The sequence below is a fragment of the Macaca mulatta genome, chromosome 11 (assembly GCF_049350105.2).
Source record: "Macaca mulatta isolate MMU2019108-1 chromosome 11, T2T-MMU8v2.0, whole genome shotgun sequence".
NCBI lineage: Eukaryota > Metazoa > Chordata > Mammalia > Primates > Cercopithecidae > Macaca > Macaca mulatta.
The window spans coordinates 4,551,171-4,563,421 of NC_133416.1; the positions used below are offsets into that span (position 1 = coordinate 4,551,171).

At 48.8% G+C, this 12,251-nt stretch overlaps 1 protein-coding gene across 11 annotated transcripts in view; it reads right to left on the minus strand.

Moving 5' to 3' along the window:
* The window catches only part of CRACR2A (calcium release activated channel regulator 2A), a 159,941-nt gene that overhangs the window by 32,152 nt on the left and 115,538 nt on the right, over window positions 1-12,251 (minus strand). For all 11 annotated transcript variants that reach the window (XM_077953304.1, XM_015150848.3, XM_077953305.1 and 8 more), the window contains 3 exons: window positions 9,660-9,755; window positions 7,575-7,762; window positions 2,009-2,080 (listed from right to left, as the gene is read on the minus strand). In XM_077953304.1, the coding sequence (XP_077809430.1) occupies window positions 2,009-2,080; window positions 7,575-7,762; window positions 9,660-9,755 (356 nt within the window). The remainder of the gene's footprint in view (window positions 1-2,008; window positions 2,081-7,574; window positions 7,763-9,659; window positions 9,756-12,251) is intronic.

The window sequence follows — 12,251 nt, forward strand, 5'->3', positions numbered from 1 at the left end:
TAGGAATGTGCCAGGGTGGTTTTCAGTTACCTGCATGAGGTAAGCAGGCAGGCACACAGCCAGGGCCTTCCGAACAAGTCAGGAGGGACATGGAGGTTATTTTACAAGTCCTGAGAATGGCAAAGTGAGCTGCTCATGCTAGAGGGACCCTCACTCGGCACGGAGCTGTGAGTTAGCACCCTTGCACCTGAGCGAGGACCTTGGGAGACCTGGAAAGTCCCACCATTTTTGGAAAGCATGCTGCGTTGTTTCTTCCTTTGTGGCTTCCTGCTTTATGCAGATGTGGCCATCCCCACACAGAAGCCTCAGTATTTAAAGAAACGTATCTGCTTTTGTTCACAATGCTGCTCTACTGTAATTCCTACTCACAAGTATCATCTTATCCTCAAAAGAACCCTGTAAGCTAGGCATGGGAAAATTAAGACTCGGATTGGTTAAGTCAACTGCCCAAGGTCACACAAGCTAATGAGAGGAAGTGCTGGGTTTTGAATCAGATCCAGCTTCAAAGTGCTTGTTCCTAATCAAGTGCCCTGAAATTGCTCGTGTTTGCACCCACCGTCCTTCGGATGGCAGCCCTTCTCACCCCGTCACACCCCAGCTGTCGTCCTGATTCCACCACCATCCCACCCCTGCCCTCCCCCGATATTCCCGCTATCCCCCACACCCACTGCAGCATTCTCTCTCCCTTGATTCCAGGTGGTTTCACTGTGAGGGAGAGATGTGCCATGAGGCCTTCCCTCCAGCTCTCAGCTTTCATTAGCCAGCGGGACTTAAGCTTGGTAACCCTGGATCGATGGCACAGGAGGGCCTCAGCCCCTTTGTGATCCTGCACAAATGCTAGCCTCCATTAAAAAGACCCGTGCGTATTTGTAGAGAGCTGCCTTGTCATTCTCCCCTGCGCATTCTCTTTGAATCTACCCTTTCATTGTTTCCTCAATGCGATAGAAAAAAAAGACCCCAAACTTGTCCTTATCCATTTTGTTCTCTTCCTTTTACTCAAGCCTTCCTAAGAATCAAGACCTTCTCGCACATGGATCACAACTTGGTCACCTCAGAACCCCCCTGCATGTTCCCTGGCTCTGGAGGCCTGACCAAATCATGTACCGAGCACGGTCAATCTGCAACGCATTCAGGTTGAAGCACTTTTCCATTTGGTAGCGTCATAGATGCCAGACAGAGTGAGCATCCCTTGCTTTCACAAAAACAAAAACCTTCCTAACATAACTGGGAAGTGATTCAAAACCACTTGCACTTCAAAAATCAGAACCCAAAGTCCTTCTGTTTCCTCACCATTCCCCCAGAGGTGCCCAGCCGGCAGCGACTTACAGACATCACGGGCAGCACCAAAACTTCCATCTTTCCCTGCACAGGTTTGTGTTTCTGAGGAGGGGAGGGCGGTGCACACTCCAGACCCGTCGACTTTGAGTTTATTGCCGGGGGGTCTCTGAAGGCTGAGGAAGCTTTTTCTTGGTGCTCTGTTTGCGATTCATTTACTCATTCAACAAACACGAACAGAACACAGCCGAGTTACAGATTTCCATTCTGGCCCTATCGGCGGGGAGCTGCGCTGCCTGTGGTAAATCACCTCATTCCTCGAATATCAACTTCCCCGTCAGTTAATTCCTGTGAATTAACCGCCCTACTCACCTAACAGTTTTGCTGAAGATGAAAGAGATGATATTTCTGGCATAGATTAAATGCTCAATAAACCCAGCTCTGCTCCCAGGTGATCCAGTACCAAGCATGGTCCTGTGAGGGACTCAGAAGAGTGGGGCGGAGCCGCCCCACCAGGAGGAATACACTGGATATGGGCGCACGTGTAAATGGACCACACATAACACAGTGGCTACTCAGTGGTCCAAACACTGCGTTGGGGACCAAGGGAATGAGGGCGCTCTCCGCAGGCATATTTTTCTAGCACGTAGGCAAGGATGACCCTCAGACTGGTCCTTCCGACCCCAGGCTTCTGGGAGGTGCTCTCAGCACAGGCCAGTGCCCACCGACGCACCTTAGGAAATCCAGCTGCTTGAGGAGCCCGGCCTTCTCGCGCTGTAGACTCTCTGTCACGCGGTACACTTCCCTGAGGAGGAGGCAAACACATGGCGGTGAGCTCCCGGGTGGAAGCCGGATGCCCAGACCCCTCATGCTGGAGACTGGCAGGCGATGCCGCGCTGGGGACGGAGGGCATTGGAGGAACGTGACCTTCTCTTGGAGAGCTCCTGTGGTTTGCAAGTGTTTTGGGCATTGCATGCGCCCAATTTGGGAGGTGAACTTACCCTCAATTTATAGACTGTGACCATCAGAGAAGTCTGCTAAGTCTCTGCAGTTCACGCAGACAATCCGTGACTGAACCAGGGTCCCCTCCTACCCCCAGACCCAGCTCATTCCACAGCCACTTCACGTGCCACCTAAGAATAGGCTGGATGGTCACTAAAGAGTCTGTCCAGGCTCCAAACTGCCCTATCCTATCCAGACTTCAGGGAATTAGAATCAATGTTCTTCTCCAGCCAGATCTTGAAGGGTGAGAGCAGAATTTGTATTACCTTCCCTCCCATTCTCGCCCCACCCAGAGGCTGGCACGGTATGCTTTTAGGAGCTCTGGAAGAACCACCTTTTCTTTCCCACCTTCCTCCCAAAGTCCCCAGATATCTGGACTTTTCACTATTGGGCCTTCATTTCTCTGACTTATGATCCAGCTGTAATGCAGAATTGAATGTATCTATTATAACCATGTATATCACTATGCAAACGTGTTAATTGTAACAGGAGTTGTGAGGAAGGGGAGACAGAAGCAGGGAGGCTGTGAATCAGGGCAACTAGAGGGCAACTCAGCTGGGGAGGTAAGGGCTGTGTCTGGTTTGTTTACATTGATATCCTCGACACAGCGCCTGGCTTGGAGGTGTAATCAGCAAATAGGTGGAGGAAGAAAGAAAAGAGGGTAAAAGAGGTGAGGGGGAGCAAAGAAGGAAGAAAGGGAGGGAAGGAGGAAGACAGGAAGGAAAGAATGAAGGAAGGAGGAAAAGAAGGAAGAATAAAAGAGGAAGGAAGGATGGGGTAATGGGGCAGGTCTTCAGCATCACTCAGGGAAGAAAGGAAAGGAAAAAAATAAGACATTGGGTGATATTGGGAAACTGGCTTCACTTCACAATTCTGTCTTCATTTTTCCTTCTCTGTTCTATACCATACTTTAGACGATTTTTAACCGCTCTCCGATCTTACTACAAGGGTCTATAGTTCCACGTTTCCAAACTGCAGCACAGCTTTTCACGTAGGGAGCATCTTGCAAGTTGATACAGGCGTCACTTCCCATGGGCTGTCAGGGCTGCCAGGCTGTGCACACACTGGGCTGGGCAAGGACCCCTCTGCCACCCCATCCATCTCATTACTGAGCTGGCAGAAACAGCACCAACATGCTGGTCCACAGGACTCTCCTGCCAAGCTCCTAATAACCTGATTCCTTCAGCATGATGTTTCTCTTTTCCCCATTTTATAGAATAATTGTAAAGTCAATTTACAGCAATAAGAGGCTGAATGAAATTCTAAGTTCAACTCAGACAATTCCAATTAAGCAACAAACCTTCTCTGGCTCCTGCAGAGATGCAAATTCTTGGCATTTTATTACCGATTATATTTAATTTCAACTTGAAGAAAAACAATGTATTTCCCATCATCCAAACTGGGTCTCTAAACCCCTGTCCGGGACTCTGCTCTGATGAGCGCTCTGTGAGCAGAGCTGCCCACTCCCGACTCTGGGCCCTGGGAGCTGAAGATCCTGGTGCTGTACTTTAGGGTCCCCCACCCCACCCTGTGTCCTGCCTCTCTCCAGGGGTGGCCAGGAGCTCACAGCTTTTCCTCTGCTCAGGAAAATCATTCACCAGGGACTTAAGGTCTGGGTTCTCACAGAGTATTTTACCAAATAGCCAGTTCCCAAATTCTAAGTTTTCTCTGGCTCTGCATACGTAGCACCAGTGACCATCAGGGCTATATATACACACATTTGTATTAGAAATACATGTGAACACATGTACTGTTCTGTTTGTCTAGTAAACATATATCTGCTTGGATATTTGTACATCTATATATACACACATATATTCAGAAATATATTTTTGTGTCAACAAAAGAAAGGCACTTCTGGAAAAAAAGACACTTAGATATTTGACTGAATGACCTCTAAAGTCCTTCTAACCTAGAGGTTCTAAAAGTGTATACATGGTAATATGTAAACTGAAAGGGAAAGAACCTGCAGTTGTTTGGAGTGGTAATTGGTGAGGCGTTTATGGTTACCCTTAGGGGAACTGCTGTTGGCTTTGTTTTAGGGGAGAGATGAGCTATGGAGCACTTCACAAGACATATTGTCAAGTGAAAAATGTAAATGCAGAACAGTATGCTTAGTATGCTACTGTTTTATAAAGGAAAAGCGTGTGTGTGTGTATGCGTGTGCACGTGTGTGCACGCACATATATGTGTCTGTGCCTGCATATACATACAGCATACTCTGAAAGGATCCACAGGAAACCATGACCAGTGGCTCTGATGACTGCAGATCGGGGCTGTGTCGGGGACACAGACTTCTTTTTGAGCATATAACCTTTTGTGCCTTTTGAATTGCGTGCCTTGTCATAACTACTTACTCAAAATAAAAGTTAATTAAAAAATAAACAGAGAGTTGCTGCTTCTCAGCTGACCTTCATCTTTATATTACCTCTCTGCTTGATAGTTCTTTCTTTATCTCATTTTAAAATCTACTTCCGCTACCTTGAGCATCTTCAGAGATCAGGAAAATTAATTTTGCCTGTTCAGAATTCTTGCTGATCAGTGACTAAGCCTGTTTACCTCCCAGCTCCACCCTTTCCTCTCCCAGCTGCTCTGCTGCAGCACGAGGCAGCAAGACCCTGTGGGAGAGCCCGGGACTATCAGGAGAACTGGGCTCCATCCCTGTTATCCGGCACTAACTAGCTGCGCGGCTTTGGGCCCATCACTACACTTCTCTGAGCCTCAGTCTCTTCATGTATAAAATGAGTGTGAGTCACTGCGCCTGGCCCAGGATGATTTAAAGATCAAATGAGAGGATGTCAAATGATCGACATAAGTGAGATATATCGAATGCCCAGCACGGTACCTAGCGCAGAATAAATGTTTGCCAAATGAAGAAGTCACTGACTATAAGGATAAATGAATATACAAATAAACAAAGGAGGGTCCTCTGCCCTGAACCTCAGAGTACATTTGTTCTCAAACCTAAGACTACCAAGACAAGATAAATGGCTGATTCTTCAGGGACGCCTCCAGGTGAACCAGAGCATCAAAGTCCTCTCCATCTGCCCGTCTGCAACCCTACTCTATGGAGAACAAGCCAAGCCTCTCGCTGCACTGCTCTCCCGGCCTCCCTGGACGGGACATGCTCTCCAGGCCCCAGGATGTTCCCCGGCTACACAAGAAACTTCAAGCTTCTTGAATACAAGTTGTGAAGGTTCTGGAGTCATATTTCTCTCTTCCTCCCATCCTCCCTCCCTCCCTCTTTTTCAATTCTCAGCCTCCAGAGATTGTGTCTCTGGCTTGGTTAATTAAGATAAGACTTCAGAAAGCTTTGAATCCTCACGCTGTGATGTGACGCTCCAGCACTGGGTGTTTATTTCCATTTGCTGTTCTAATGCTTGTGCCTTCAGATGTTTGTTGCTTTTAGAGCTTGATTGAATTTTAAGAGCCTGCATCCTTAATTGTGTTTGTAAAGCTAAATGCCTGTACCTTGTTGACCTGTTCTCAGTGAGGAGGAACTGATTTTGCTTGTTCACAGTGAAATATGTTGTCCTTCCACAACTGGTCATCCAAGAATTGGAATGGAGGGGCTTAATTTAAGTCAGCTACTTGGGAGCTCTTTGTTTTTGTTTTGTTTTAACTGGAGACATCTTACTAGGGTGAAATTTCCAGCCCAAACACGTCTCCTTCCTTTTACCCCAGGCAATTAGCACCAAACGGTACAGGATTCCACACAGAGGTCACACCAGCACAGCAGTTTTACATAGGCCTGTGGACCAAAATCCTGCCAGCAGCCACCCAGAGTGAGCACCTTCACTTCTGAACAAGGGGAGTTAATATCTATAAAACAAGTTCTGGTACGTAGCACTGCCCTTTTCCCTAAAATCGGCCTTTCGGTACTACCTGGTACCTTTCAGGATCAGGCACACAATTACTTTTTTCAGAATAAATGAATGAATGAAGAGTGCATGAACGAATGTGTGAGTAAATGATAGCCAGTCCGACTCTTGTAAGGATATTTTCTGCAGGCTTGTTATTCTCTAGGGAAAATCGGCAAGATGTGTATAACTCTTGGCATCTTGGGATAGTTACTTAAACCTCTGAACCTCAGTTTCCTCTTTGATAATAGCAGAACCTGCCACATCAGGAATTTTTTTTTTTTTTTTTTTTTTTGAGACAGAGTCTTGCTCTGTCGCCCAGGCTGGAGTGCAGTGGCACGATCTCGGCTCACTGTAACCTCTGCCTCCCAGGTTCAAGCCGTTCTCCTGCCTCAGCCTCCTGAGTAGCTGAGACTACAGGCGTGTATCACCATGCCCAGCTAATTTTTGTATTTTTAATAGAGATAGGATTTCATCATGTTGGTCAGGCTGGTCTCGAACTCCTGACCTCGTGATCTGCCCACCTCGGCCTCCCAAAGTGCTGGGATTACAGGTGTGAGCCACCACGCCTGGCCCAGGATGATTTAAAGATCAAATGGGAGGATGTCAAATGATCCACATAAGTGAGATATATCGAATGCCCAGCACGGTACCTAGCGCAGAATAAATGTTTGCCAAATGAAGAAGTCATTGGCTCTATGGATAAATGAATATACAAATAAACAAAGAAGGGTCCTCTGCCCTGAGCCTCAGAGTACATTTGTTCTAAAACCTAAGACTACCAAGACAAGATAAATGGCTGATTCTTCAGGGACTCCTCCAGCTTAAGGTGCAGACCCAGGCTTGATTCTGCCTCAGGTGTGCCTCTGCCTAGTAAACCAACCCCCATGGCTGGACACCATTGGCAGGTCGGGCCCTGAGAGATGTGGGTTTCCCCCTACTGGGACCACACAGTTGAATCTGAGGAACATGGTGAAAAAAATGGGCAGAGATGGACAGGCAAGTCCAGGACAGTGACACATGCCCCGTCAGATCATATGCTGATCCCGGAAGCCTTCCTGCCTCCCTCTGGTCCCCCTTGGCCTCCCAGGTCTCTACACGACGACAGTTACTTAGGGTCTGTCTGCTCACTCAGCATTTGCCCACAGACTCCCTCATATTTGTTTGTGGAAAAACGTGTCTTTCTAATCACAGGATGCATTTTCTGAGAACAGGGCTGTACATTTCTTGTCAATCCCAGGCAATGCTGGACACAGAACTGGTCTGCTTCACAGGGTCAGAATCCTAGAAGAGTGTTAGAAGAGTCTCAGGGAGCAACAAGCCCAAATCCACACTTCACAGGCCAGGAGACAGGGCCTCTGAGCGGCGAGGGGACACGCCCATAGTGCGGGGGTGGTGCTGGAGGACAGCAGAGGAGCGGACAAAGGCTGGACTCACATCTCCTTCTCCTGGTGGAGTTTGCAGGCCTCTTGCTGAAGGCTTTCCAGCTGCTGCTGAGCATCCTGGAGCTCCCAGGAGGTCCGCTCCAGCTCCCGCGCCAGCTCCTGGTTGGTGAGTTTCAGCTTGGTATTCTCAGCCTTGGTCTCATGCTTGTCATGATGCAGGGCTGTGCACTGACCTTCCAGCTGCAAAGGAATGGGGAGCAGAGGGGAATGAGGAGTGACCACCATCTTCAGGAGGACCTGCCCTGGCCTCACCTTGCTTTCCCCGCTTGGCAGGCAGGAACCGTCACTGCCACCCCTCACTGGCCTCAAGCCTAAATCGGCATTGTCCTCGCCTCAGTTCACACATACACACTCCTCTAGGCAGGAAGGAGCTTTCAGAGCACATCTTGTCTCTCCCCTGTCTCCACACAGGATCACTAAATAGTCCAGGAGGAACTGCTCCACTCAGAAAGACCACTAACAAAGGAACTTCCACAGTCCGTCCGTGTGAATGGCCTTGAGATCTAACCTAAATCCGTCTTGTTGTCCTTTAAGCCAATTTCTTTTCCTTGGTCCTTGATGGAGAAGGGGAACAGCTAAATGGCCTGCTTCATAAAACCATCCTTCCCAATTTCGCACGCTGATAGTAAATCTATATATTCCCTTTTCTCCTCTCAACTCCAATTCCATTAATCTAGAGAAGCTTTTAAGGGTAGCCAGAAGCCCTGAAAATTCTTAGGAAATAACTAAAACAGTTCAAACAGAACACAGACCTTTTCTATGTCTCTAAAGTAACTAAAAACCTTGCATTTTTATAGCTTCAGCTTTTCTTGGCTGTTGATTATGCTGTGCAGAGCTTCTAATCCTCTCACCAGAGGAAGAATCAAACCAAGGTACATATATCATAATAAATTTAGTTTAATGAATGTGGCCAGTAAGGGGAGGAAGAAGTAACAACAAGGAATTTGGTGTGATTCTCAAAAGGCTCCTGTGTAATCAGGCAAGCATGCAGTAATTACATCGAGTGGCAATCATTCATTTGAGGGATAAATCTAATTGCTAGGAACTTAATGCATAATAGAGAGGAAGAGAAGGAGTAGGAGAAGCAAGGTGCAACTGTGGATGGAGAAACGGGGAGGCAGCTGGCAGTTCCCGGAGTAGAAATCGTCTTGCTGCAGAAGGAAAGAGACCTAAATTCATAGCTTGGGTAGCAGCAGCAGTGGAACAGTCTCTTGTCTTAGCAGGGCTGTCTTCAAGTAGATGTTAATGTGCTGCTAAAAATAACCCTCTCTATTGAAATGGAAGCAACGTGTCCTGGTCTGTCCAGAGCTGGATTCCTTCCGGCACCAGGCACAACAAAACAGGAGGCCAGTGGCACGCCAGCCCGTCTCCCTCAGGAGCCCTTGCTAAGGAGTGGAGGCCGCTAAGTAGGAGGCTTGCCTAGGCCGTCAGTCTTTCTGGGCTCATCAGCCAGGCACTCCCGGCCACAGAGACGCTGCCCTGCAGAGCGCACCACCCAGCCTGCCTCCTGGAGGCTCAGGTACATCAGAGAGGAGTGCCTGGCGTCTGCATTCTTCCTGCAGGGATGGGAGTAGCCACAAAGGATGCCAATGACCCTGTCCAGGCACCACACGACCAGGGAAGACACAGGCTGACTTCGGAAGCGCCTGTTCCAGCAGAGGCATCCATGACCATTCTGGACGGAAGAAACTTATCTGTAGCCTCCCGCCAAATATCGTGGTAGACAATGTCTCTTGTACCTCGGCATTCCCCTCTTTTCTTATACAGGAGGCAGGAAACAAATTCCAGTTTTGGCATTCTTGTGGCTCCTGGGTATAATTATAGGAACATGTCTGCAGATACCTCATGGGGGAATGCTTGGCAACTTTTCCAAGTTAAACACCTGGTATTGGAGAAGTAAAGGTTTTATCTTGGGATCACCTGTGATTTTAAATGCTATCTGTTGTACAACTAAATCGTTCTTCTCAGGTTAAAAAAAATCAAAAGTCCTTAAGTGAATGGCAGGGAAGGTGGGCAAGAGGCAGAGGAAAGGATGGAGAGAAGAGCCAGGTACTCTGAGGCCATGACAGCAACATACCCTTTTCTGCTTCTGGGTGAGCTGCTCCAGCTCCTGCTCCTTACATAACAGTTTCTGTTCCAGCTCTTGACTGCGGGCTTGAAACCTCTCTGTGTCCTGCCAAGCCAGAAAGAGGGATACACAGGACCCAAATGTAGCACCCCTGGGTTATAGATTTCTTTTCCCACCTTGAACCTACTCAACATCAAAACCCATTCTATTAGACCACGGGGCTTTTCCCATAGCACTGCAGGGCTCTGGTAACCTGCCTGCCCCATCAGGGAGGACCAAATGAGACAGAGATAATGCAAGCACTTAGTGAGGCAGGATGCAAACTCCCAGCAAGCATGGCCATGTCCAGTGACTGTGCACCGCCACCCTCCTCTCTACCAAAAAAAGGAGCAGTGTCAGCCAAAGGTGGAATACTGAACGGGGAGAGTTGGGGCCTGAGTTCAAACATCAGGCCTTGGTCTCCTCATGTGCAAACTGGGGGAGGCAGATGACCCCTCGGACGCCTTCTGACCTGGATACTCTGTTCGAGGTTGGGCACTGGCATCGGATCCCTTAAATTGGCCACACTCTGGAAACACAGGGCCATTACCTGTTCCTCTTGAGGGTCTAAGTGTTCATATTTTCCCACTGTGATTGAAGTCTCCCGGGCCCTGCTCCTCAGGATGTTTTAATATCTGCTCCTTCCCTAGGCTGGGCTTTCCCCACAGAGAGGTGCTGAAGCAGGTGAGAAGGGGCCTGGCTGTGGGATGAGGAGGAAAGTGTGTGGGCCGTCGGGTGCCTGATGCTCTCAGCAGAGCCAGATCTGTGGTGTAAGGGCCCTGAGCCGAGCGGGACACAACTTGGGTTCTGGCCCCGGCTTCACCCAACTAACTTGCTTCATTCTTCTGGATCACTGTTTGTTCACAGAATAGAAACAAAAATACCCATGCCATCTGCAGCACTCCACTTGCCTGAAGGCGGAATGGAGGTACAAAATGTGCAGGAAGAGAAGAAACCATTGTAACTGCCATATAACTCACTACCGGAGCCCCCTGGGGTTCCTGAGATACGGAAGGACTCTCTCCCAAGGAGGACAGCGTGGGATGCTGCACTAGATGGGTGTCCTGGCATGACAGCGGCCGCAGCACGGTGGTGGAGCACGGCCCCCTCGGGCCAGAGGCCTTTGGACACCTCCACTCAAAGGCTCAGGGTGCTTCCTTGTGCATCCTCTGTTGATGTGACCAGGTTCTTCTGCCCATTTTTAGGCAGGTAAATGGGCAGAAGAACCACAGGGACAGCCTGTGACTATCCTCATGTTAACCACATGAATGGCAGAGGTACGATCTGACCAGACAGCACCTGCTCCCAACATTTACTTCCAGAGAATCAGCCCCAGTGAGTCTGCCTCCTTCAACTTGGCTGCTGCTCCCCGTGAAAAATGCTGGGAGCAGCGAGAGGCTCCAGCATCCCCGTGATGATGTGGCTGCACCCCCAATGGGCCTATAGAGCATCCTCACAATGCACCAGGACAGAGCGTTGAGATGGTCTGGCATCACATCCTGGGGTTGGAAGGTGCAAGTGATTAGGTACTTCCTTCATGGTCAGACAAACTGATATGTGTCAAGCCAGGACCCAAATTCTGGTCCGAGGGTTCAACCTTTTCCGTGATGTCAGAAACTGTAGCACCACTATCCTTGATCTATCGCCAGGCAAAAGCCTTTGTATCTAATGGCTTAATAGTGCTGCAAAAACATCTGAGCAGTTTCCATGTTCATGCAAAAGGCATAAATCTAAGCACTGCGCTTTAAAGGCATTTGGTGTCAAGAGGGGAGAAGGAGGGAGCAGAAGGGGACAGGGAGGCTGGATCACCTGCAGTGACGCAAACTTCTCCTTGAATTTTTTTCCTGTGACCTCTGCCCTTGCCCATCCCCTATGCCCTGGCCCAGCATTTGCTTCTGAAATCACGTCTTTTCCTTTAGCTAGGACCTCTGACCTGTAGTCATGGCCGGGGCAGAGGGGACAAGATGTCGCATGGAGCTCAGCCTCTCTGTGCAGGGTGTCATTTGGGATAAAGGGGGTGACTGCCCTATGGCAGGGAGGTGGGGTGGGGAGCTGCTGTTCTCAGAAACGATTTTGGGGTCTGCTGGTGAGAAGTGTGTGAGTTCTGTCTGCCATCAACCAGGTTGAGGGGCAGGAGCAGCCAGAATGCTTTCAGGCTCTACAAGAGGGAGGAGGCCTGGAAATGCTGACAAGCCTCCAGAGGGCGCTAATTGGAGGACATGACCAGATGTTCTTGAAAAGCATTCCGATTCCCTCTCAGTTTGAATGACATCTGTGATAATAAACGGAGCAGTGGTGTTGATAATCTGAGGCAGCATAAAACTTAACATTGGTTCAAGAGAAGGGGTTGTGATAACAGTCAGGCTTAGTGCTGAGCGGCAAGGGAAGCTGCCATCTAAGATCAAAGTCTTTTCTGCTGAGAACCCACCAAGTAGGTAGCCCCAAAATGGGTACTAGAGAGTTCTCTGAAGCTTTTTTTTTTTTGAGACGGAGTCTCGCTCTCTCGCCCAGGCTGGAATGCAGTGGCCTTTTTTTTTTTTTTAAATTTAGTTTTATGAACAT